This window comes from Penicillium verhagenii (assembly GCF_028828195.1).
Source record: "Penicillium verhagenii strain IBT 33310 chromosome Unknown utg000004l_segment0_segment0, whole genome shotgun sequence".
Lineage (NCBI taxonomy): Eukaryota > Fungi > Ascomycota > Eurotiomycetes > Eurotiales > Aspergillaceae > Penicillium > Penicillium verhagenii.
The window spans coordinates 1,363,476-1,387,915 of NW_026643168.1; the positions used below are offsets into that span (position 1 = coordinate 1,363,476).

General features: G+C 18.1%; 3 protein-coding genes across 3 annotated transcripts; 2 read left to right on the plus strand and 1 right to left on the minus strand.

Annotated features, from left to right (window-relative positions):
- Positions 1 to 532: 532 nt before the first annotated feature.
- On the minus strand, positions 533 to 1,716 carry N7466_003439 (porphobilinogen synthase HEM2; the record flags this gene model as incomplete). The annotated part of the gene is made up of 2 exons (XM_057162836.1): positions 533 to 1,435; positions 1,498 to 1,716. The coding sequence occupies 2 exons, from the start codon at positions 1,714 to 1,716 to the stop codon at positions 533 to 535; spliced, it is 1,122 nt and encodes a 373-aa protein (XP_057023951.1).
- A 358-nt stretch (positions 1,717 to 2,074) lies between these two features.
- Positions 2,075 to 2,662, plus strand: N7466_003440 (phosphotransferase family protein; the record flags this gene model as incomplete). Its single annotated transcript, XM_057162837.1, has 1 exon — positions 2,075 to 2,662. The coding sequence occupies one exon, from the start codon at positions 2,075 to 2,077 to the stop codon at positions 2,660 to 2,662; it is 588 nt and encodes a 195-aa protein (XP_057023952.1).
- Positions 2,663 to 4,056: 1,394 nt separating this feature from the next.
- N7466_003441 (uncharacterized protein) lies at positions 4,057 to 4,722 on the plus strand (the record flags this gene model as incomplete). Its single annotated transcript, XM_057162838.1, has 4 exons — positions 4,057 to 4,157; positions 4,184 to 4,393; positions 4,450 to 4,527; positions 4,584 to 4,722. The coding sequence occupies 4 exons, from the start codon at positions 4,057 to 4,059 to the stop codon at positions 4,720 to 4,722; spliced, it is 528 nt and encodes a 175-aa protein (XP_057023953.1).
- Between the last annotated feature and the right edge of the window lie 19,718 nt (positions 4,723 to 24,440).

The following is a 24,440-nucleotide window of genomic DNA, read 5'->3' on the forward strand; positions in this document are numbered from 1 at the left end:
TTTTGGTTTTGGTTTTGGTTTGTTTTTGTGATATTGAGAAACATGAATTCTGCGGCGCTCTGGGATAATTTTGTTTCTTGTCTTTAGTTGGAAACGGAGCCGAACGAATGTTCATGCAGTATATACATAATCCCCTAGGTTTGTTCAAAGGGGGCGTTTGATTGCTTTGGGGGAGTTGCTAGCTGACGATACAAGCTATTGAATATATGATGTCTGGATTGGATTGGATTATGATCAACGATAGGCATTTAATTTCATGATATGCTAAACAAAGGGGTGTACAAACTCAGTTTGTTTTTAAAGATTAGAAACGATATTCAAAAAAAATCACAGGGGTATCTATCTGCTGTTTTTTTGGGGACGAAAGAGAGGAGAGGAGGTAGGGTCATGGGGTCATGGGGGAAGAGAGGAGGAATGGCTGGCCCATTGAGAGCATTGTCAAGGCATATCGTGTGTACAACCCTCCACCTTAAGAGAGTGAACTGACAATAATAAAAGTCATATCAAAATCCTGGGAAAGGATAAGCGCCTTTTAAAGCCAATCCAGAAATTCCGGGGTGAAGTAGCTAACTACGATGCCAGCTCCTGCCCTAAGGATCCCCTCGGTGCTCTCAAAGGCCATAGCTTTCAGATCGAAAACACCCGCCTTCGCGGCGGCATGAATCATGGCAAATTCACCACTGACCTGATACGCCGCCACTGGAAGATCTTGGGCGAGATCTTTGGCATCACGAATGATATCCAGGTAGCTACTGGCCGGCTTGACCATGATGATATCCGCACCTTCCTTCATATCGCGCTGGATTGCCCGTCGAGCAAGCCCACGACCACCCGGCGGGAGTTGATAGCAACGACGATCGCCAAATGAAGGACATGACCCGGCTGCATCGCGGAAGGGCCCATATAGACACCCGCTGAACTTGGCGCTATACGACATCAAGAGCACTCGGTGTGCCAGACCCGCTTCGATCAATTTTAACTTGATTCCACGTACTCTGCCATCATTCATATCAGATGGAGCAACGCAATGGGCACCTGCGACAGCATAGGCCAAGGCAACATCAGAGATACGGTCCACGGATTGCGCATTGTCTAATGTGCCATCCTCACGAAGGATTCCACAATGACCATGAGATGTGTACTCGCAAAGGCAAACATCTGTTGTGATGTAAAGTTGGGGAAGTCGAGATCGCAGCAGTCGGATTGCTTGGACAACGGGGCCCGCCGGATCATCCGCGGCCGTTCCAAGGGCATCCTTTGCGGAGGGGTGCAAGGGAACACCAAAGAGCATGACCGAGCGAAGGCCCTTTCGGACTAAAGGGGCCAGGAAAGGGACGAGGCGATTGACACCACGGCGGTACTGATTGGGCAATGACGGAATTGGGGTCTCTTCGTCAGGGTTGTCGGTGATGAACAACGGGTAGATGAGCATTTCCTACAGAAGTCTTGATGAGATGGAGGATTTCAATCGTGTGAATAAAAGCTTAGGAAACCAACCTTGGTTAACTGTCTCTCCGCCTGCCATGATCGACTTAGCGGGTGGCTGTATCCAGCATGAAGCTGGCTAGAAATGTCACCGGAGATGCTGACACTCGTGGCGGTAGTACTGGTGTAGGAACGAGCAGTGCGGGATTGAGCATGCGAAATCTGCGAGCCCCGCTCATCCGCATTGGAATCCCGGAAAGCAATATCAGAGACTAGATTGGAGAATGACATGGTTCTGGTATTTGAGAGTTCCAGAATACAGGTGTGAACTGGGTTCGAATCCTGGGAAGAATTCGGTTTTTAATAATTGAAGATTGAAGTTGAGGGAAACGCGGGTTCACGGGGTGGCGGAGTTCGGTAATCTGTCAGCCGAGGTGCGGGTAAGGCGAATGGCAATCAATCTGATTGGTCAAGGAACACTATGTAAATAATCCACTATATGTAGTAGACATGAGTCATGTGATATTGGCATAAGTTACAATTCATGTTTACTTTTTCTCCAGCACTCCTTTCCCTTCCTGAAGGCATTGCAAAGATTTTGGGCATTTCCATCGTTTGTCCCAAGTTATCTCATATTCCCACGATAAATATGCAAACTCGAATGAACCCCGACGATGTGGCCTGGGAACAAGCCGAGGAAATATCTGAAAATTGGCTGGCTCAATTTCTCCAACATGACGTCTTGAGGCCGATCGGAACTTTTATGCTCGATCACAATGGAGGCATTGGAACCGAATTTGCTATACTCAGAAAGGGTTCTTATAATATCTCCTTGCGATTAAAGGACGAACATGTAGCATCTATTATCCGCTTGTCCCAACCGGGTGCAGTCTTTTTCCCCGAAGAGAAAGTCATAAATGAGGTTGCAGTGATGCGATTTCTCATAGACAAAACACCGATTCCGATTCCTTTTATTCAACTCTCGGGAACAAAGAAGGAAAGCCCCCTCGAACTGAGTCCATTTATCATAATGGATTATATCGAACATGACACGAAAATGTACGACGCTCTTAATACTCCAAGATGTCCTATAGAAGAGCGTGGAATTCTGAACCCGACCATCGACCAAGATAGGCTTGAAGTACTATACGGGCAACTAGCGGGTATCCTGCTACAGCTCTCTGCTCCCTCTTTGCCTCGGATAGGATCTCTTAATCAAATCGATGACTTCACCTAGGAAATAGCACGTCAGCCTTTATCTATAAATATGAATAAACTTGTCCGACTGGGAAGTCTGCCACGATCAAAGCTTCCTGATTTAAATACCACATTCACTACTACTTCGTCATATCTTGAAGCTCTTGCGAATCTCAATATTGAACATCTTGAACACCAAAGAAACAACTCTGTTGAGTCTGCAGATGACTGTCGACGAAAATTTATAGCCCGGCGGCTGTTTCGCAAACTCTCCAGAGAAAAAAAACTCAATAATACATTACTTGAGAGGGGGCCTTTCAAACTTTGGTGTGATGACTTACGACCTGCTAATGTACTTCTTTATGAGGATTTAAAAATTGCAGGAGTGGTGGATTGGGAGTTCACCTACGCTGCACCCGTTGAATTCTCTTATGCGCCGCCTTGGTGGTTGCTCATTGAAAAGCCTGAATACTGGAGAGAAGGTCTTGAGGATTGGACAAGAGTTTTCGGTTATCGCTTGAAGACATTCCTAAAGGTGATGAGAGATCATGAAGACGCAGCCATTCAACAGGGTCGGTTAAAAAAAGACCAGCGATTATCTGGTCCTATGTCTCAGAGCTGGGAGAGCGGGGATTTCTGGATCATATATGCAGTGTTGCATAGCTTTGCCTTCGATCTTATTTACTGGGAGAAGATTGATCCTCGTTTTTTTGGACCTAGTGGAAATCCTGACGGAGCATGGAAAGACAGGCTCGATCTGCTGAATGAGAAAGAACATGACGAGATGGAACAGTTAGTAGCGCGGAAGATGAAAGAGATGGATTCTAGGATTCTGGCATGGGACCCGGATGATTGTACTTTGGCGTTTCATCAGCAACTAAAGAGGAACAGAGAGGAAGCAGGTGAAGCATCTAAGATTCATAAAGGCAAGCATAATGAAGTAGGAAATAAGGGTAGCTGATACTTTGAAGTTCAGAGGCACATATAATAATTGAGGGCTTTAATATAAACTACTAGAATGGACTTGAGAATGAACATGAGAATTGACTTGAGGAGGGACTTGAGAATAGACTTGAGAGTAGACTTAAGACTAGACTTAAGAAGGTACTTGAGAAGGTACTTGAGACTGGATTATCTAACTAGGATCTTAGCCTCTCTTTCTTATTAGCTACTATGCTAATTTACCTAGAGAAAGAAAAGTAATATAATACAGTATTATATATAATAGAGTTTAAGGATTTAATGTATAATGTAGCGCTGAATATAATATTGGAGTTGAAAAACTAATATGAATTTGGAATTACTCGTAATTCAATACTTTTTGCCGATCAGAAAAGTTGAAATTGGGATGTGACCCTCCTCTATCGGCCGCCGCAGATCAAGTATATGCAAGGGCTAGGGTGTGTGTAAAGAGACAATTTTTCCCCGACACAAATGGCCTTCATGCGAATTTATTATCAGATTCCTATTACTGGGACTGAGGACGCCGATCTGGCCACACTAGCCCAACAAATCAAACATTTGAAACTCCTGAAGTGTGTGGTGAACTTGAGGCGTTTAGGCTGCTCATGAGTCAAGGGTGTAGCTCTGTCCCATGTTTCCTTGGCTACTGCGAAAAACAGCAGGGGGAGCATGACCCTGTTCCTGGAGGCTTTGTCAAGTACGTTGTGTGGGAGAAGGTGCCTGGGGAGCCTCTTACAGAGGAATTTTTCTGGAGCTTGGATCCTGCTACACGAGAGGATATCCGTGTTCATTTCCGTGCTGCCTTCGAGTGAGCTAACGCAAACCTAAGATAGTAGACTGGCAGAGCGCTAATACATTTAATAGAGAGATGCTACGTTGTGGTGTGACCCCAGAGATGCCTAGAATCTCTAAGATCATTTATGATCAGTCCACCGGAAATGTGTACGTCAAGGATCCTACATATATTAGAAACACTTACTAATTGCTCATGAGTCTAGTCGTATCTCAGGCCTCCGAAGAGGATGGCCAATCCTTGATAAACTGGAATGGGCAGACACCCGTTATGTCGAGTACGGGCTGGCCAATCGACACCACGACAAAGACTGGCCCTCTAACCCGCAGAAATGGACATATTAAAAAACCAGCCGTGTTGTAGTTAGTGAGTCTCAGAATGAGATTGAATCGCTTTTCCCCTTGAATATGTTCTGCAAGTCAAAGGTTTCATGTATCTGAACAGCTTACTTATTACTTGTAGCGGAAACGATAACGTGGATTTAATCTCTAGAGAAAGCACCCAATGATGATCGCCTGTTTGCAGATAAGACCGAGGTCAGTAGAATTTGTTCCACACTATCTTGGCATAACCCATCTCGGCGTGGTATTATTGACTACTCCATGATTCAACGCATTGCACCCTACATAAAAGAAACATCGCCTAGCAGAGACAGCATGGGGATTCTTCCGGTGCCTGTCGTAAGTGTTAGACGACCGGATTACGGGAGAATACTCGATCCTCCATGCCCCTTGGCTATCCACTAGCTGTCTGGTCCTCTTCTAGACAGCATAAAAATTTACCTACTGTCATGGGTGGCCAAATGCCCATATCAACATCTTCCTGTGTGAGGTAAACAGCCCTCTCTGATAGCTTTTTTGTGATTATCCATGAGTAACCAATCTCTGGTGGGGGCGAGGCGGCTATCAGGGAGATTCTGGGTGGGGAAGCCTGAAGTGGGGCCGTAGAGAGAGAGGCGGTAGATGTGGAGGAAGAAACAGCAGACGGCTGTTACAGGGGGTCGAATTTGAGAAAGGTGGTGACCTTAGTTCCTACCAGATAGTGGAGGAAACAGGAGTCGAATTTACTTATGGTGAAGAATCTGGTGAATGGGTGGTTTGAGAGGGGGATGATGATAGAGAAGAGATCTAATTAAACTGAAGGGATTTGTAATTATATAAGGTAGATAACAAGAAGGAATCCTAAGAATTATTAATAAATATCAAAAATATTTAATAGATATTATACTACTTATCCTTTACTACCTTACCTAATATAATACTAAAATAGAGCCTTTACTAAGTTACCTTAACTCTATATATAATAGGCCCTTAATAATATTAATAAAGATCATATATAATATAATAAATTTATAATAAGTCCTACTACTTATAAGTCTAATTAAATTATAACTTATAATTTTCTATCCTATATTAACTTATCTATATTAATATTCTAGAATTTAAGCCCTTCTAGATATACTAATAGATATATATTATAATATATTAGCTATAGATTTTATCTAGGGTAGATTATTATAATTTAGCTAAGGGTATATAATATTTCTATATACCAAGGATAAGATTAAATAAAGTTAATTAGTTTTAGTAGAATTAGCTAAATAATAATAGAGTTAGATAAAGTTATTCTTATATATCTAGGTATATCTAGATATAGGAGATATTATCTTATTATCTTAGTTTTTTTTATTAATTATAATTATATTTATATAATTTATTCTAATTATAAATAATAATTAATTTAATTAAATATATAAAAAAACTTTTCTTAAATACTCTAAAAATAATCTAATAATTACTCTTTAATCTATTTATAGATATATTTATCTATCTAGAATTATAAATATATTATTTAAAAAAAAATAAGTTATTATATACTTCTAAGATTAAATAATAATTGAATTTTTATAAATAGGATTTAATAGATCTTATTTAGAAATAAATAATATATTTCTAAAAATAATTATAATAAATTAAAAAAATTAAAAAAAAGATTATATTATAATTTATAATATTATAATTTAGCTAAGGATATATAGATTTCTATATATTATAAGTTAAGAATAACTAAGTCTTTTAGGTCTAATAGAACCTATCTAGATAATAATAGGTTTATCTAGATATTTTTATCTATAACTAAATAAATCTAGATATAAGAGATAGTATCTATTATTATATTATTTCTTATTAATTATAATTATATTCTTATAGTTTATAAATATAATAATAAAAATAAAAAAAGTAATTAAATTAAATATATATAAATTTTAAAAGAAAAAAATTTAAAATATTTCTCTTTTAATCTTTTTATATTTATCTATATTTATTTATATCTAAGATTATTCTTTTAGAATTATTAATATATTTTTAGGAAAAAATAATAATTTTATATAATTCTTTAAGATTAAATAAGAATCTAAATCTTCTTAAATCTTCTTAAATAAGATTATATATAAAAAATAGATATTAAGAAATAAATATAATTATATTAGATAATAAATAAAAAAAAATAAAAATAAAAAATTATATTATTATATATAATTAAAGAATTATTTTTTTAATAAAAAAAATTAATTATTTTAGAAATATTTATAAATAATTAAAAAAATATATTTTATTTAATTAATCTTAGTTAATAAGATTATTATATTTAAATTAAATCTTTATTTATTAATATTATATTTTTATATATAATAAAATAATTAATATTAAAAGATTTTAATCTAAATAAAATAATAAAATAATTATTATATATTTTATATTTAAGAATATTATCTTAAGCTTAATTTAATATATAAAAAAATATTTAAATCTTTTTTATTATATTTATTATTTTATATCTTTTTTATTTTTATAATATAATTTTATTATATTATATTCTTTTTTTATAATATTTCCCTAGGTTTTTTTATAAATTCTATAAATTCTATATTTTTTTATCTTAATATTATATTATAATATTAAAATCTTTTAATTTATTTAATAAGAATATAATTATAAATCTAAAACTTATTTTTTATTATAAATAATATATATAAATTAATCTTAATTATTATAAATAATATTATTAAATATATTAATTTTTTTTATATTATATAATTAATCTAGAGTTTTTTTTATTAAATCTTAATTTATAGAGTTTAATCTAAATATATCTTCTCTTATATTAATATATCTTTATATAATCTATTAAGCTTAATTAAGATAGATTAATATCTAAATTTTTCTTATTATGTCTTAGATAGTAATAATTCTAATTATTTCTTTTATTATCTTTTATTATTATCTTATTATCTTTAAAAACTTAATATCTTAATTCTTAGGCTAGAAGTAAAAAATTAATTTTAAAAAAATATATATATTCTTATAAAAAGAAACTAGGTACTAGAACCTTCTTAAGTCTATTCTTAAATCTATTCTTAAGTCTATTCTAGATTAATAGATAGGGGGAAAATAATAATAGTATAGGGTATATAGGTATAGGGCTAATTTAGTAGCTTTTTAGTAGAAAAAAAAAATATCTAATTATAGCCTAAATTCTTTTTTATAAGAATATTAATATATTAATTATACTAATATATTTTTAAATATTTAATTTTTTTTACTAGCTATATTTTAGTAGAAAAAAAAACCTATCCTAATTAGGCTTAGTAGATTATATAAGGATATATTAATATAAGAAGGGGGTATATCTAGATTAAACTCCTAATTTATATATAAATATAATGAATATTTATTTTAATATTTTAATATTATTAATTTATTCTTAATAAATCTTATTTAAGAATAATAATAAGAAAAAGAAGAATAATAAAAAAAAATTAAAAAAAATTAAAAAAAAAATATTAAGAAAGATAATAAGAATAATAAAAAATTAAATAAGAATAAGAATAATATAATAATTATATAAATATAATTAATAAAAAGATAAAAAAAGATTATAATATATTAGGATTTAGAAGAGAGGCTATCCTATAACCTTAGTATAATACTAAGATATAGTAATATATATAATTAAGAGTATATAATATAGTTATATAATATAATACTAAGAAGGAAAGTAGTTATATAATTAGAGGGGGCTTAATATTAGACTTAATAAGAGGAAATAAAGAAATAGAAGGAATAAGGGCTTCTAGAAGGAAGAAAGTATATTCGAGTTATTATATAAAGTATATAGTATAAAATAAGTACTAACTTTAGCTTAAATCCTATAATAAGTATAAGATTCTTATTTTATTTAAGTAAGAGATTTAAGTTATTTAAATAATATAAATAATATATAAATATAATAAATATAATTAATAAAAGAATAGTTAGTATAAATAATTATAATATTATAATATAGAAGGAAGTAATATATATAATAAGTATAAAAAAGAAAGAGAATAAGATAAGTCTTATATACTAATTAGTAGATTAATCTTATAATTAATTAATTAATTAGTATTTTTTTTTATAGAAAAAATACTAAGACTTTTTCTAATCTTATTATAATCTTATAATTATAACCTCTTAATTCTAATATAATCCCTTAGATTAAAGTATTAAATTATTTTAATCTAATCTTTTAATTTAAAAATATATATATTAAACTATTTAATAAACTTCTTTTATTACTAATAAATATAAGTCTTTATTATTCTATCTATAATTATATCCTTAGTAAGAATCTAAGTAATTATTAATCTCTTAGCTTATACTTCTTACTAAGTCTAAAGATAATAAATATTAATATATTTTATTTTAGTCTAATAATTAGAATATTTATATATAAATAAATTAATTATTTAAATATTATTATATTATAGATTAAGAGGGATATTAATATTAAAGTTAATAAACTTAAATAAGTACTTAATTTAATATAATTAATATATAAAAGATAAGATAAAAAGAAGCTTAGTCTTAATTATTAATATAGTAATAATATATTATTTATATATATATTATTTAATAAGATTTTTAAATAAAATAAAGATATATCTTTCTAAGCTCTTATAATTAGGATTATTAATAAAAGAAATATTAGAAGATATTATAAATATCTAATTTAATATTTTTATCTTAAAAATAAGACTTAAATCCTTTATTTAATATAAATATAAGATTAAATAATTAATAATAATTATTTATTAGTTAATAGATTTTATAAGATATTAATAAATTATATTAATTTACTATAATCTTTTATCTTAAATTAAGATTTAAGCTTATATTTAATATTAAGAGTATAATTAATATATTTATAATAATAAATACTAAGAAAATTATTAATAAAGGTTATAATTATAAACTTATAATTATTATAAATATAAGGATTATTAAAAAAGGATTTTAATACTAATTCTATAAGCTTATATCTTATATTATTTTCTTAAGTCTTATCTAATATATATAAACTATAGATTATTTATTTTAATCTTAGTATTTTATTATATTTAAAATTAAAGAGATAAAGAGTATATATTTTATCTTAAAATATAGAGTTTAAATATATATTAATAATATTTATTTAAAATATCTTAAGATTAAAGATTATTATAATTATAATAAAAATATAAAAAGAATATATTACTAATATTAATATATAAATATCTTTTTTATTAAGAATTTAGAGATTATTATATAAATATAATCTTATTTTAAATTAAATAATTTAATTATTTTTATTAGATTTATAATTATAAACTTAATATTAAAGAATAGATTAATATTTAGGATATTAATTTAAGAGTCCTAAAAAATAATTTATATTTATATTTATTATATATAATACTAAAATTAATATTCTTAAATATATTTATTTTAAAGAGTTTATTAAATTTAACTTATATAATTATCCTAAATTCTTAATTAAATTAATAAATATTTAATCTAAAAATATTTTATAAAGATTTAGGAATATTTAAGATTAAAAGCTTTTTAGATATATTATATATACTAAAAATAATAAGAAAATAGTTTTTTTAATATTTTAATAAGATTCTATACTCCTAGGATTCTTTATAATTTATATTAATAAAAAAATATTTATTAAGTATAATATTCTTATCCTAAAAAAGATAATAATATTTAAATCTTTTAAGAGTAAAAAGAAATTTAATAAAAAAAATAAGATAATTACTAAATCTAGTATTAATCTAATTATTATCTTAATTATAATTATTATTATTCTTATTATTTTTTATATTTTTATATAAGAAATCTAATAATATATTAGATTAATCTCTTAAGAAGATATTATTTTAAATAATATTTTTTATATTAAAAAAAATATAATCTTATTAAGAAAAGAGTACTAAATATATTATATATTAGATATTTTATATCTAATATAATAATTAATATAAATATATACTTATATTTTATTAATATTATTATATTTAATATATAATTTATAACTAAAAATATAGAGATTAGATAAATTAGATTTTCTAAATAAATAAAAGAATTAATCTTATTTAGGAATTAGATTAAATAATATTTATAAGGATATCTTCTATTATAAACTATATTAAAAGATATAATTCTATAAATAAATAATAATAATATATATCTTAGATTATAAATCTTTAGGAAGATTAGATTAAATAAGTATTATATATATAATTATAATAATTATAATATTATAATATTTAGTATAATTATTTTATTTAAGAGTTCTTATTATTATAATCTTTATATATAAATCTAAATATTATAATTTAGATAAGAGTAATAAAATTAATATCTTATTATTAATATATAATATTTTAATATTATAATTATACTATTTTTTTATAAGATTAATTATTTTCTTAATAGAATAAGATAAATAAGATTTAAGAGGAAGAGAATATATAAATTATAACTTAGTAATAGGATTAATAAAATAAGATAAATAATATATTTTATTATTATTATTTTATATAATAATTAGATCTTAGTATAATAACTTAAGTAGTTTATTCTTAATATATATAAAATAATATAAGATTTAATAAATAGGCTTAGTAAGTTTATAAGACTTATAAAATTTAGATAAGTATTTTATATTAATAATAATACTAAAAGATATTTCTTATAGGTATTTAAAAACCTTATAATTTATATATCCTAAATACTAATATTAAATATTATATTTTAATTAGTTAATCTAAAATAAAAATAATATATAAGATAGTAAGAAGATAATTTAGTAATATCTTTTAGATTCTAACTTAGTTTTTCTAAGTTTTTTAATATAAAAACTTATTTTAATATTTAATTTAATATTTAATTTAAGGTTTTTTTATTAATAATCTTAGTAATCTTATTAATAAGAGTATATTAAGTATTAATATTAAGTAATTTAAATAATAGAATAATAATATTATTAATATAAGATAAAAGAGTCTTTTTATCTTATTTAATTATATAAAATCTTAATCTTTATTTAATATTATAAATTAATAATTTATTAATAGATTTAAGGATTCTAATATAATCTAAATAATAAAGATTATTCTTATATTTATAAGATACTAAAAAGATATTTAGATAAAAACTAAGAGAATATATAATATTATATAAAAAGAAAGATTTATTATTATAAGATTTAGAGAATAATATATATATAATACTAAATCTAAATATTTATATTTTTATATTATTAATATAAATATTTAAGATAGAAGAGATATAATTAATAAAAAATATATAATTATTATATATATAAATTATAATATTAATATTATATATCTAAATCTTAATAGATTTAATAGATTTTATAAGATTAATAAACTATAAAATTATAATAATAATATAATTATTATTATTTATCTTATTTATATATTTCTTTTTTATTATATTAAATATCTTTTTTAATTAAAAGCTTTTTTTATATATTTTCTTAAATTATTTAAGGATTTTAGATAATAAGATTTATTTATTTAATCTTTTATTAAGATTAATATATAAATAATTATTAAATTTATAATTTTTATTAAATAAATCTTTTTTATAAAGATATTTCTTTTTTTTTTTAACTAAATTATATTATTTTAGATATTTATTTTATTTATTCTTCCTTTTAAAATATTATATTATAATTTAATTTATTAATTTAGAAGAAAGTTTATAAATATAATATTTATATTAGATAAATAAGTTATTAATATCTAAATTTATTAATAACTTATTTATATATATTTTTATTATATAAAAATTAGATAATATCTAATATATTATTAATAAAAAAGATAAGATAATTATTTAGAATATCTTTTATCTAAGAATCTATAAATTAATATTTTTAAAATAAAAAAAATATTATTTTATAATAAAAGATATAATATTAGATTAAGGAAATATTTTAAACTTATTATATTATAGATTAAATTTATAAATATAATAAAAATATATAGATTTAAATATTCTTTTAAAAATAATTAAGATATTATATAATAATATATTATATTTAATAATTTTTATATTTTTTATAAAAATAAAGATCTTAATTATTATATTTATAATTATATAAATATATATAATCTTATATTATTTTATTTATTTATTTATCTAACTCTTTAGATAAAAAGATATAAATAAATACTAATTTATATCTATATTAAGAAGATTAATACTAAAAAAAGATTAAATAATTAGTTTTAGTTTATTATTTAAGATTTTAGGATCTTAAATTAATTAAGTAATAATAAGAACCTAATATAAATTAATTTAATCTTATATTTTTATATTTATAATAATAATCTAGATATTATTAATCTATAAGGATTAAGATATATAAGAAATAAGAATAATAAGCTTTTTAGTATTAAATAAAGATATAATAAAAGAAATAGAAGATTAATTAAAAAAGAATAAAAACTTTAGAAGAATAATAAAAAAAAAATAAAAGCTTTAAAAGAATCTAAAAAATAGATTCTAATAAAAAATTAAGTTCTTAATAATAAAAATCTTAAATTAATATTATTTAATAAAAAGACTAATCTTTAATTATAGTTTAAAAGAAATAGGTTCTTAAAAAAGAGATTTAAAGGATTATTTAGTCTTAAGATTAAGCTTTAGATTAAATAAGATTCTAGGCTTATAATTATTAAGATTTAGAAGAGAGGTTATCTTATAATCTTAATATAATACTAAGATATAGTAATATATATAATTAAAGATATATAATATAGTTATATAATATAATACTAAGAAAGAAAGTAATTATATAATTAGAGGAGGCTTAATATTAGACTTAATAAAAAGGAATAAAGAAATAGAAGGAATAAGAGCTTCTAGAAGAAAGAAAATATATTCTAGTTATTATATAAAATATATAATATAAAATAAATACTAATTTTAGCTTAAATCCTATAATAAGTATAAGATTCTTATTCTATTTAAGTAAGAGATTTAAGTTATTTAAATAATATAAATAATATATAAATATAATAAGTATAATTAATAAAAGAGTAATTAGTATAAGTAATTATAATACTATAATATAAAGGGAAGTAATATATATAATAAGTATATAAAAGAAGGGGAATAAGATAAGTCCTATATACTAATTAGTAGATTAATCTTATAATTAATTAATTAATCAGTATTTTTTCTATAAAAAAATACTAAGACTTTTTCTAATCTTACTATAATCTTATAATCATAACCCCTTAATTCTAATATAATAAAAAATAAAAAGATAAAATAAAAGATAAAAATAATAATTTAAAAAAAGATTAAAGATTTAGTTATAATAATTATTATAATTCTTATTAAATATAATATTAAATCTAATTAAGTTCTAAAAAATTTAATAATCTTAATTGTCTAAAATTTAATAAATAAAAATTAAAAATATATATCTATTTTTAATTATTTAATAAAAAGATTAATATTAATATTTATAAGAATCTTTTTATAATTTATTTTATTATAATTTTAGAAAAAACTTTTTTTATTATTTATTTAATATAATATATAAATTATTTAATTAATATTATTAAACTTATAAATTCTTAGATTAATTAAATTATATTATATAATTAATAAATTAAATTCTAGATATTTATTAAATAATTATATAATTATATTAATAATTTATTTAAAAATTATTAAATTATAATTATTAAATTTTAGATATTATATTATAATATTTATAATAATTATATTTAAGATTTAAATAATAATTAATATAATTTTTATATATAAATATTATTATAAATTTAGATTTATTTATTAAAAATAAATCTAAATATAAAGATCTTTTTAAAAATATTTAAAAAAATAGAAATTATTATAAAAAAAATAATAAAGATTATCTTATAATCTAAGATAAATAATAAGTAAAATTAATTTATATTTAATTAAATTAAAATAATATTTAAATATATTATAATTATTATAATTAAAAAAATAATTCTAGATCTTTTTCTATTAAAAAAGATATTTAAAAAAAAGATTATTATTAAAAAAATTAAAAAAAAACTAAAACTAAGAAAAAAAAACTAAGATTGAATTATCTTATATTAAATAAGTTTAAAAAAATAATAATAAAAAAATTATAATATTAGGAAATAATAATAAATTATTAATAATTTAATAAAATTAAATAATAAAAATATTTTAAATTTATAAATTTATATTATTTTAAAAAATAAAATTAAGATTTTATTTTATAATAAATATTTTTATATTTTTATTTTTAATAATTTAATTATATTTATTAAAAAATAATAAAATATTATTTAAGAGATTTAATAAATAATCTAATAATTATTTATATAATTCAAATTTTTAAAAAAGATTCTTATTTTTATTCTAAAAAAGAATAAAAAAAGTTTTTAGAAAATAAAAATAAAAAAATAAAAATTAATAAAAATATAAATATTCTTAATAATAATCTTTTTATTATTATTTTAAAAATAAATAAATAAATTAATATATAAATAAGTATTTAATTATAATTATGTTTTTTTTATTTAATTATTTTTAAAATTAATATTATAAAATATATTTTAATTATATTTTTTTATATTTAATAATATATATATTTTTTTATATTTTTAATTATATTTATAATATTAAAAATAATATATTTTTTTTTATATACAAAATATTAACTAAAATCTAATATGATTATAATTATTAAATATTTATAATAAATAAATTATTAAATTAAGTTAATAGAGATTATATATTTATAAGATTTTTAATTATAAGATTTTTATTTTAATATAAGATTATTTATTTTTAATTTTTTTATTTTTTATTTATAATTATTAATTTCTAAATCTTATTTATTTTATATAATTTTATAATTAATAAGATCTAACATTAATTTTTGAAGAATATAAATATTAAATAAATATTATTTAATTATTTAAAATAAAATAAAATATTTATTTTTAAATTTCTTTCTTAATTTAATTTTTTTTAAAAATTAATTTTTTTAATTAATAAATCTTAAATATATATAATATAAATAATTTAATTAAATAATAATTTATTTATTATTATTTATATACTATTTAAATAATAAAAAATAATATTATAATTTTTATTAAGTTTTTGAAGATTATTAAGATTATTTAGAATATATAATTATATATTAAAAAATAAAATAAAATTAGTTTATATTATTATAGATAAAAATCTTATATTTTTATTAACCTATTTATAAAATATTTTATTAATATTTAATTTAATAAATTATTTAGATTTTTAATCTTATTATTTATTTATAAATAATATAAAATAGTTATTTAATATTAAATAAATAATATCTAAATATAATAATAAATAGTTTTAGATAATAGATTTAGATTATTATTAAAAATTATATTTTTTAATATATTAAATATTATATAAATATTATTATATAAGAATTTTATAAGAATCTTTTTTTATATCTAAGATTATTTTTATAATTAATTATTTAATAATATAATTAATTATAATAATAATTTAATAATTTTTATTTAAAATAAAAAAAAATATTAATAAGATTAATATCTTATTATTTAAAAATTAGATATTAATAATAATTATATATTATATAATTATATATTTAAGATTTTTTTTAATCTTTATAATATTTAATAATTTAGATAATATTAGATTTTTTTTTTAGATCTAAAAGATATTTAATTATTATATTTAAGAATAAAATATATTATTTAAATCTATAAAATTAAAATAATTGAATTTTTGATATAAATAACTTATTAAATTAAAATAAAAAAATTATATAAAATATAAAAATAAAATATTATTATTTCTCTTAAATAATAATTATTTATTTATATTAATTATTTTAATCTTAAATAATAATTTATTTCTAAATATTTAATTATTTAATATATTTATTTATTAATTAATAGATTATTTATTTTTAAGAATATTATTATTATGTTAAATTAGATATTTTTAGATAATTTTATAATAAAATTTATATTTAGAAGAATAATTTTTTAATTTAGATATTTTTTAATTAGATTTATTAATCTCTTTTTTATAAAATTAAAATAATATAAAATAATATATAATATAATTATTTTTAAATCTTTTTAATATTAAATAATTAGATTATATTTTTAGAATTTTCTAATTTATTAAATAAAATATTTTAAATATATAATAATAATTTATATATATTATAAATTTATATAATTAATAATAATTATAGTTTTTATTTTATTATTAATAAAATAATCTTATAAATATAATATATATATAATAATAAAAAATTCTTTTTTTTAAATTAAATAATTTAAATTTATATCTTATATTTTTTAATTATTAAATATAATAAAATAAAAAGAATTATTCTTATTTATTTAAAAAAAAAGTTTTAAGATTTATTTAAATATATTTATTTTAATTATAAATAATTTAGAATAATTTAGTTAAATTAAGATAAAGATTTTTATAAGATTTTATTTTAATTAAATAAATATTAATTAATAATCTATAATTTATAAAAAAAATTAAAAAAAAGTTTATAAAAAAAATCATTATTTAAAAAAAATATTCTATAAATAAATAAGACTATATATTTTAACTTAAAAGATTATTTAATTTTATATATATTTATTAATATTAATTAATTTTTAATAATATTAATTTTTATTAAGATTAAATAAATATATTTACTATTAATAATATAATTATAAAAATTAAGTTTTTTTTATATTATTATATATTAAATAAATTATATAATTAAATCTTAATTATATAATAAAAATAAGATTTTATTAAAATATTTATAATATTTTTTAATTAATTAAAAAAAAATAAAAATATTAATAAAATATATTAAATAATATTAATTAGAAGTTTTTTATAATATATTATTTATTATTATTTAAAAAATTATAAATATATCATATATATTAAAGAATATAATAAATTATCTATATTTATTTTAAATAATATTAAATATAATCTTTTTATTAAAATTATTATTTATCTAGATTTATTAATAATTAAATATAAGATTTATGTTTAAAAAAAGCTTTATAATTTTAATTATATTTAATAATTTTTAGATTTAAAATAAAAAATATTTATTTTTAATTATAATCTTATTTAATATTTGTTAGAATTAAAAGATTATTATTACTAAATTATATATATAATATATATTATATTATAAGATTAAAGGATTTCTTAATAATAATTCTCTAAATTAAGAAACATCTTATTAATATTTATTAATAATATAATCTATTAATTAATATATAGGATATATCTTATTCTTCTTATTTTATATATTTATTATATATATTATTTCTTCTTATATTATATCATTATATTTGTTTATATTAATCTCTTTTTTATTATTATATTTATTAAATTTATATATTATTTATATTATTTAAATAACTTAAATCTCTTACTTAAATAAAATAAGAATCTTATATTTATTATAGGATTAAAACTAAATTTAATACTTAATTTATATTATATATTTTATATAATAATTAGAATATATTTTCTTTCTTCTAGAAATCCTTATTTCTTTTATTTTTTTATTTATTTTTATAAAATCTAATATTAAGCCTCTTTTTGATTATATAATTATTATTCTTTTTAATATTATATTATATAATTATATTATATACTCTTAATTATATATATTATTATATCTTAATTATATATATTATTATATCTTAATAATATACTAAGATTATAAAATAGTTTTTTTTCTAAATCTTAATAATTATAAATCTAGAATCTTATTTAATCTAAAGATTAATCTTAAGATTAAATAAAATAACTCTCTAAATCTTTTTTTTTAAAAATCTATTTCTTTTAAACTATAATTTAAAGCCTAATTTCTTTATTAAATAATATTAATTTAAGATTCTTATTATTAAAAACTTAATTCTTTATTAAAATTTATTTTCTAGATTCTTTTAAATCTTTTATTTTTTTTTATTATTTTTCTAAAACTTTTTTTTTTATTAATCTTTTTTTAATATTAATCTTTTTATTATAAATATAAATTAATAATTATTTATATTTTTTTGTTTAAAAAATTAAACATATAAATAAATATATTAATATAAGATTATATATATTAATATTATTATAAGTATAATAATTAAAACTTTTATCTTAATTAAGAATATAAAATAGATTAAATATAATATATTATCATATAATATCTGAATTATTTTTAAAAAAATATATAAATTTATATATTTTTATTATATTAGAATCCTTAAATCTATTAATAAATTATTAATTTATAATATTAAATAAAGATTAGGATTTTATATAATTAAATAAGATAAAAAGACCTTTTTATCTTATATTAATAATATTATTATTTTATTATTTAAATTATTTAAGATTAATATTTAGTATATTTTTCTTAATAAGATTACTAAGATTATTAATAAAAAAGCCTTAAATTAAATACTAAATTAAATATTAAAATAAGTTTTTATATTAAAAAGCTTAAAAAAACTAAGTTAAAATTAAGAAGATACTATTACTAATTCTTATTATCTTATATACTATCTTTATTTTTATTTAATTAATTAGAATATAATATTTAATTTATATAAACTAAGAATTATAATTATATCTTATAATATTTAGTATTAATATTAAGAATATATAAATTATAAAATCCTTAAATATTTATAAGAAATATCTTTTAATATTATTATTAATATAAAATACTTATCTAAATTATATAAATCTTATAAATTTACTAAACCTATTTATTAAATCTTATATTATTTTATATATATTAAGAATAAATTACTTAAATTATTATATTGAAACTTAATTATTATATAAAATAATAATAATAAAATATATTATTTATTTTATTTTATTAATCTTATTATTAAGATATAATTTATATATTCTTTTTTATTTAAATCTTATTTTATCTTATTTTATTAAGAAGATAATTAATCTTATAAAAAAATAATATAATTATAATATTAAAATATTATATATTAATAATAAAATATTAATTATATTACTCTTATCTAAATTATAATATTTAGGTCTATATATAAAGATTATAATAATAAGAACTCCTAAATAAAATAATTATATTAGATATTATAATATCATAATTATTATAATTATATATATAATATTTATTTAGTCTAATCTTTCTAAAGAATTATAATCTAAGATATATTTTTTTTATTATTTATTTATTAAATTATATCTCTTAATATAATTTATAATAGAAGATATTCTTATAAATATTATTAAATCTAATTCCTAAATAAGATTAACTTTTTTATTTATTTAAAAAGCCTAATCTATTTAATTTTTATATTTTTAATTATAAATTATATATTAAATATAATAATATTAATAAAATATAAATATATATATATGAGATATTATATTAAATATAAAATATTATAATATCTAATATATTTAGTATCTTTTTTTAATAAGATTATATATATATATAATATTATAAAATTATCTTTTATATAAATAAATCTTTTAATAAATTAATTAAATTATATAATTAAAAAAATAATAAGATCTTAAATAATCTTATAATAAAAAAAATAAATATTATATTTAATGAATATTTCTTTATTAATATAAATTATAAAGAGTTTTAAGAGTATAAGATCTTATTAAAATATTAAAAAAAAAAATTTTTATTATTTTTAGTATATATAATATATAAAAAAAACTTTTAGTCTTAAATATTCTTAAGTTTTTATAAAATATTTTTAGATTAAGTATTTATTAATTTAACTAAGAATTTAAGATAATTATATAAATTAAATTTAATAAAATTTTTAAAATAAATATGTTAAAAATATTAATCTTAATATTATATATAATAAATATAACTTAAATTATTTTTTAGGATTTTTAAATTAATATCTTAGGTATTAAACTTAAAAAACTATATTTTTATTTTATTTAAAAATCTTATTAAATAATATATATATAAATAATATATTATTATTATATTAATAACTAAGACTAAATTCTTTTTTATCTTATTTTCTATATATTAATTATATTATATTAAATATTTATTTGAGTTTATTAATCTTAATATTAATATTTCTTTTAATCTATAATATAATAATATATAAATATTCTAATTATTAGATTAAAATAAAATCTATTAACATTTATTATTTTTAGACTTAGTAAGAAATATAAGCTAAAAGATTAAATATTATTTAGATTATTATTAAAAATAGAATTATAAATAAGATAATAAAGATCTATATTTATTAATAATAATAATAATTTATTAATTAACTTAGTATATATATTTATAAATTAGAAGATTAGACTAAAGTAATTTAATATTTTAATCTAAGAGATTATATTATAATTAAGAGATTATAACTACTTTATTATTAATATTATATAATAAGATTAAAGGATTTTTTAGTATTATTTTAGATAAAAAAAAGAACTATTAAATAATATTTATTAATAATATAGATTATTATATAATATATAAGATTTATTAATTCCTCTTTTTTTATATATTTATTAATTATAATATTATATTTTTTTATATTAATCTCTTTTTCATTATTTATAATTATTAAATTTATATATTATTTATATTATATAAATAACTTAGATCTCTTATTTAAATAAAATAGGAATCTTATATTTATTATAGGATTTAAGCTAAAAATAGCCTCTAATTTATATTATATTCTTTATATAATAACTAGAATATATTTTTATTCTTCTAGAAGCCCTTATTCCTTTTATTTTTTTATTTATTTTTTTAAGTCTAATATTAAATCTCCTCTTCTAATTATATAACTACTATCCTCTTTAGTACTATACTATATAACTATATTATATGTCCCTAACTATATATATTACTATATCTTAGTATTATTTTAAGGTTATAGGATAGTCTCTCTTCTAAATCCTAATACCACTAAATATATAATTATATTTATAATTATAGAAGATAGGCTTAATATATAGGAGTTTAATAAAAAAAATAACCTATTTTTAGTAAGAAAATAACCCTTATTCTCCTAGTTAAAATCCTTATATTTAAGCCCTTACTACCTTCTATCTTTTTTTACTATCTCTTCCTTCCTTCCCTCCCCTTTATATTAATCTTATTTATATTATTTATATTAATTATATTAGTTATATTAATTATATTATTAATAATCTTAAAGTCTTTTATAGGATCTTCTTTATAATCCTTATTTTATTATCTATAAATATAGTAAAGATAATAATATATAATAACTCCTTTCTTCTTTATAGTATAAAGGGTTAAGAGGGTATATCTATATAATTACGTAAATATATTAAGAGCTTTAATTATAAGCTCTATAAAGGTATAATATTTAAGATTTAGATAAGTAGGGAATATATATAATATATATATTAGATAGATTATTAGTTATGATAGGGGGATTAATTAGTAGTAAAGTACCTAATTATAGAGGGTTAAGTATCCTAGTAAGGGCTTAGGAATTAGTTAAATTTACTACTAAATTAAGTATAATAAGAGGTGTATTATCTAGTAGAGTAGGGTTAGTTATTTTATTAGGATCTAAAGCCTAAGTATTAGCTTTTTATACTTTTATTATAAAGTTTTAGGTAAGATCTATAATATAACTATATAATTTGAGGAATATAGAGAGATAATTAATAGGTAGACTAAGAAAGAAGATATAAGAGAGGTATAATCAATAGATAAGAGAAGGAAGTAAGCGAGATATAAGAGTATAATAAATAAAAGATAATAAGAGTTAGTAGATGGTAAGAGTATAAAGGATAAGAAAAATTTAAAGATAGTAAGGGCTTAAGTATAGGGATTTTAATTAGTAGACTAAGGGTTTTTTTTTACTAAAAATAGATTATTTTTTTACTAAACTCTAATATATATACTATATAGGACTATATAACTCTAAGGAATATATTTAAGATTATAATTAATACTAACTAAGTAGTTATTCTTTATTTTATATATAAATAGGAGTATTCTTATTATACTAAGAAGCTTAAATTGTTCTATATTTTATATATATAAGGCCCTCTCATATATTATATACTCTTAACTACTCCTTTTTTTATTATATCTTCTTATATTCTTATAATAATATTTTTATCTTAAATAAATTATACTTACTTGGAAACCTCTCCTAAATATTATTATATATTAATATTATTATTATTATTAATAAGAATTAAGAATATAATCTTAGTCCTAGCTTTAGTCCTTTTTTTTATAAAAATCTAATTTCCTATAAGAATTAAATAATATAAATAATAATATTATTCTTTAATAATATTATCCTAGAGAATAATAATAATAATATTATAGATTTTAATCTAAATATTTATAATACCTTTAATAACTTTATTATATCTATTTTTATCTTTTCTAATCTTACTAATGTAAAATTAATTAATATATAAATATAAAATTATAATAAATATATAAAAAAAGAATCTAATAATAAACTTAGTTAAGAAGTATTCAAATTATAAACCTTATTATAAGAAATATCTATTTATAATATATTATATATATAATAAATAAGTTATTAAAGATCTTATAGATTAATTATTATAAATCTAGTAATATAATAATAAAATATTTTTTTAATAAGAAAGAGATATAAAAATATAATATCTTAATAATTCAAAAGTTAGAGATATATTATTAAGTAGAACCTAAGATAAGGATTTATTTATAAATCTTAGATAATTAATTCTATATATTTTTATAATTAATATTTATAATATTATATAAAAAAATATTTAAAATAAAAGATTAATCTAAATATACCCCTTTCTTATATTAATATATCCTATATAATATATTAAGCTTAATTAAAATATATTTTTTTCTATCTAATCTATTTTAGTAGAATAAAGATTATATACTAAAAAAATATATATATTCTTATAAAAAATAATTAAATATTAATTAAATATTAATTAAATATTAATTAAATATTAATTAAATATTAATTAAATATTAATTAAATATTATTTTAAGTTATATAATCTTTTTTTACTAAAAGACTAAATTAGTCTTATATATCTTTATATTCTTATACTCTTATATTTTATATTCTTTTATTTAAATTTATTCTAATTTATATACTAAAAATTTATAATATTATATTTATTTATTAATTAATTTTATTGTATATTCTTTTCTATATTTTAATTATGTTGATTATATTAATTATATTCTTATTCTTCTTAATATTATTAATATATTATTTCTTAATATAAAGATATATATATTTAATAATAATAATAATCTTATTATTAATAATAATAATATTATTAATATTATTCTCTTTTTATTTATTAATCTTAATCTTATTATTATTATTATTATTCTTTTTTTATTTATTAATCTTAATCTTAATCCTATTATTATTATTATTTCTTTTTTAGGCTTTTTTTTATTTATTATTATATTTTAAATCTTTTCAATTATACCTAAAAACTAACTTTTTAATATATTTATATTTATAATTAAGATAATTTATATTTTTATTATAAACTATAATTATATTATCTTAATTAAATACTATAAGCTAAATAAAAATAATAAGAAATATATT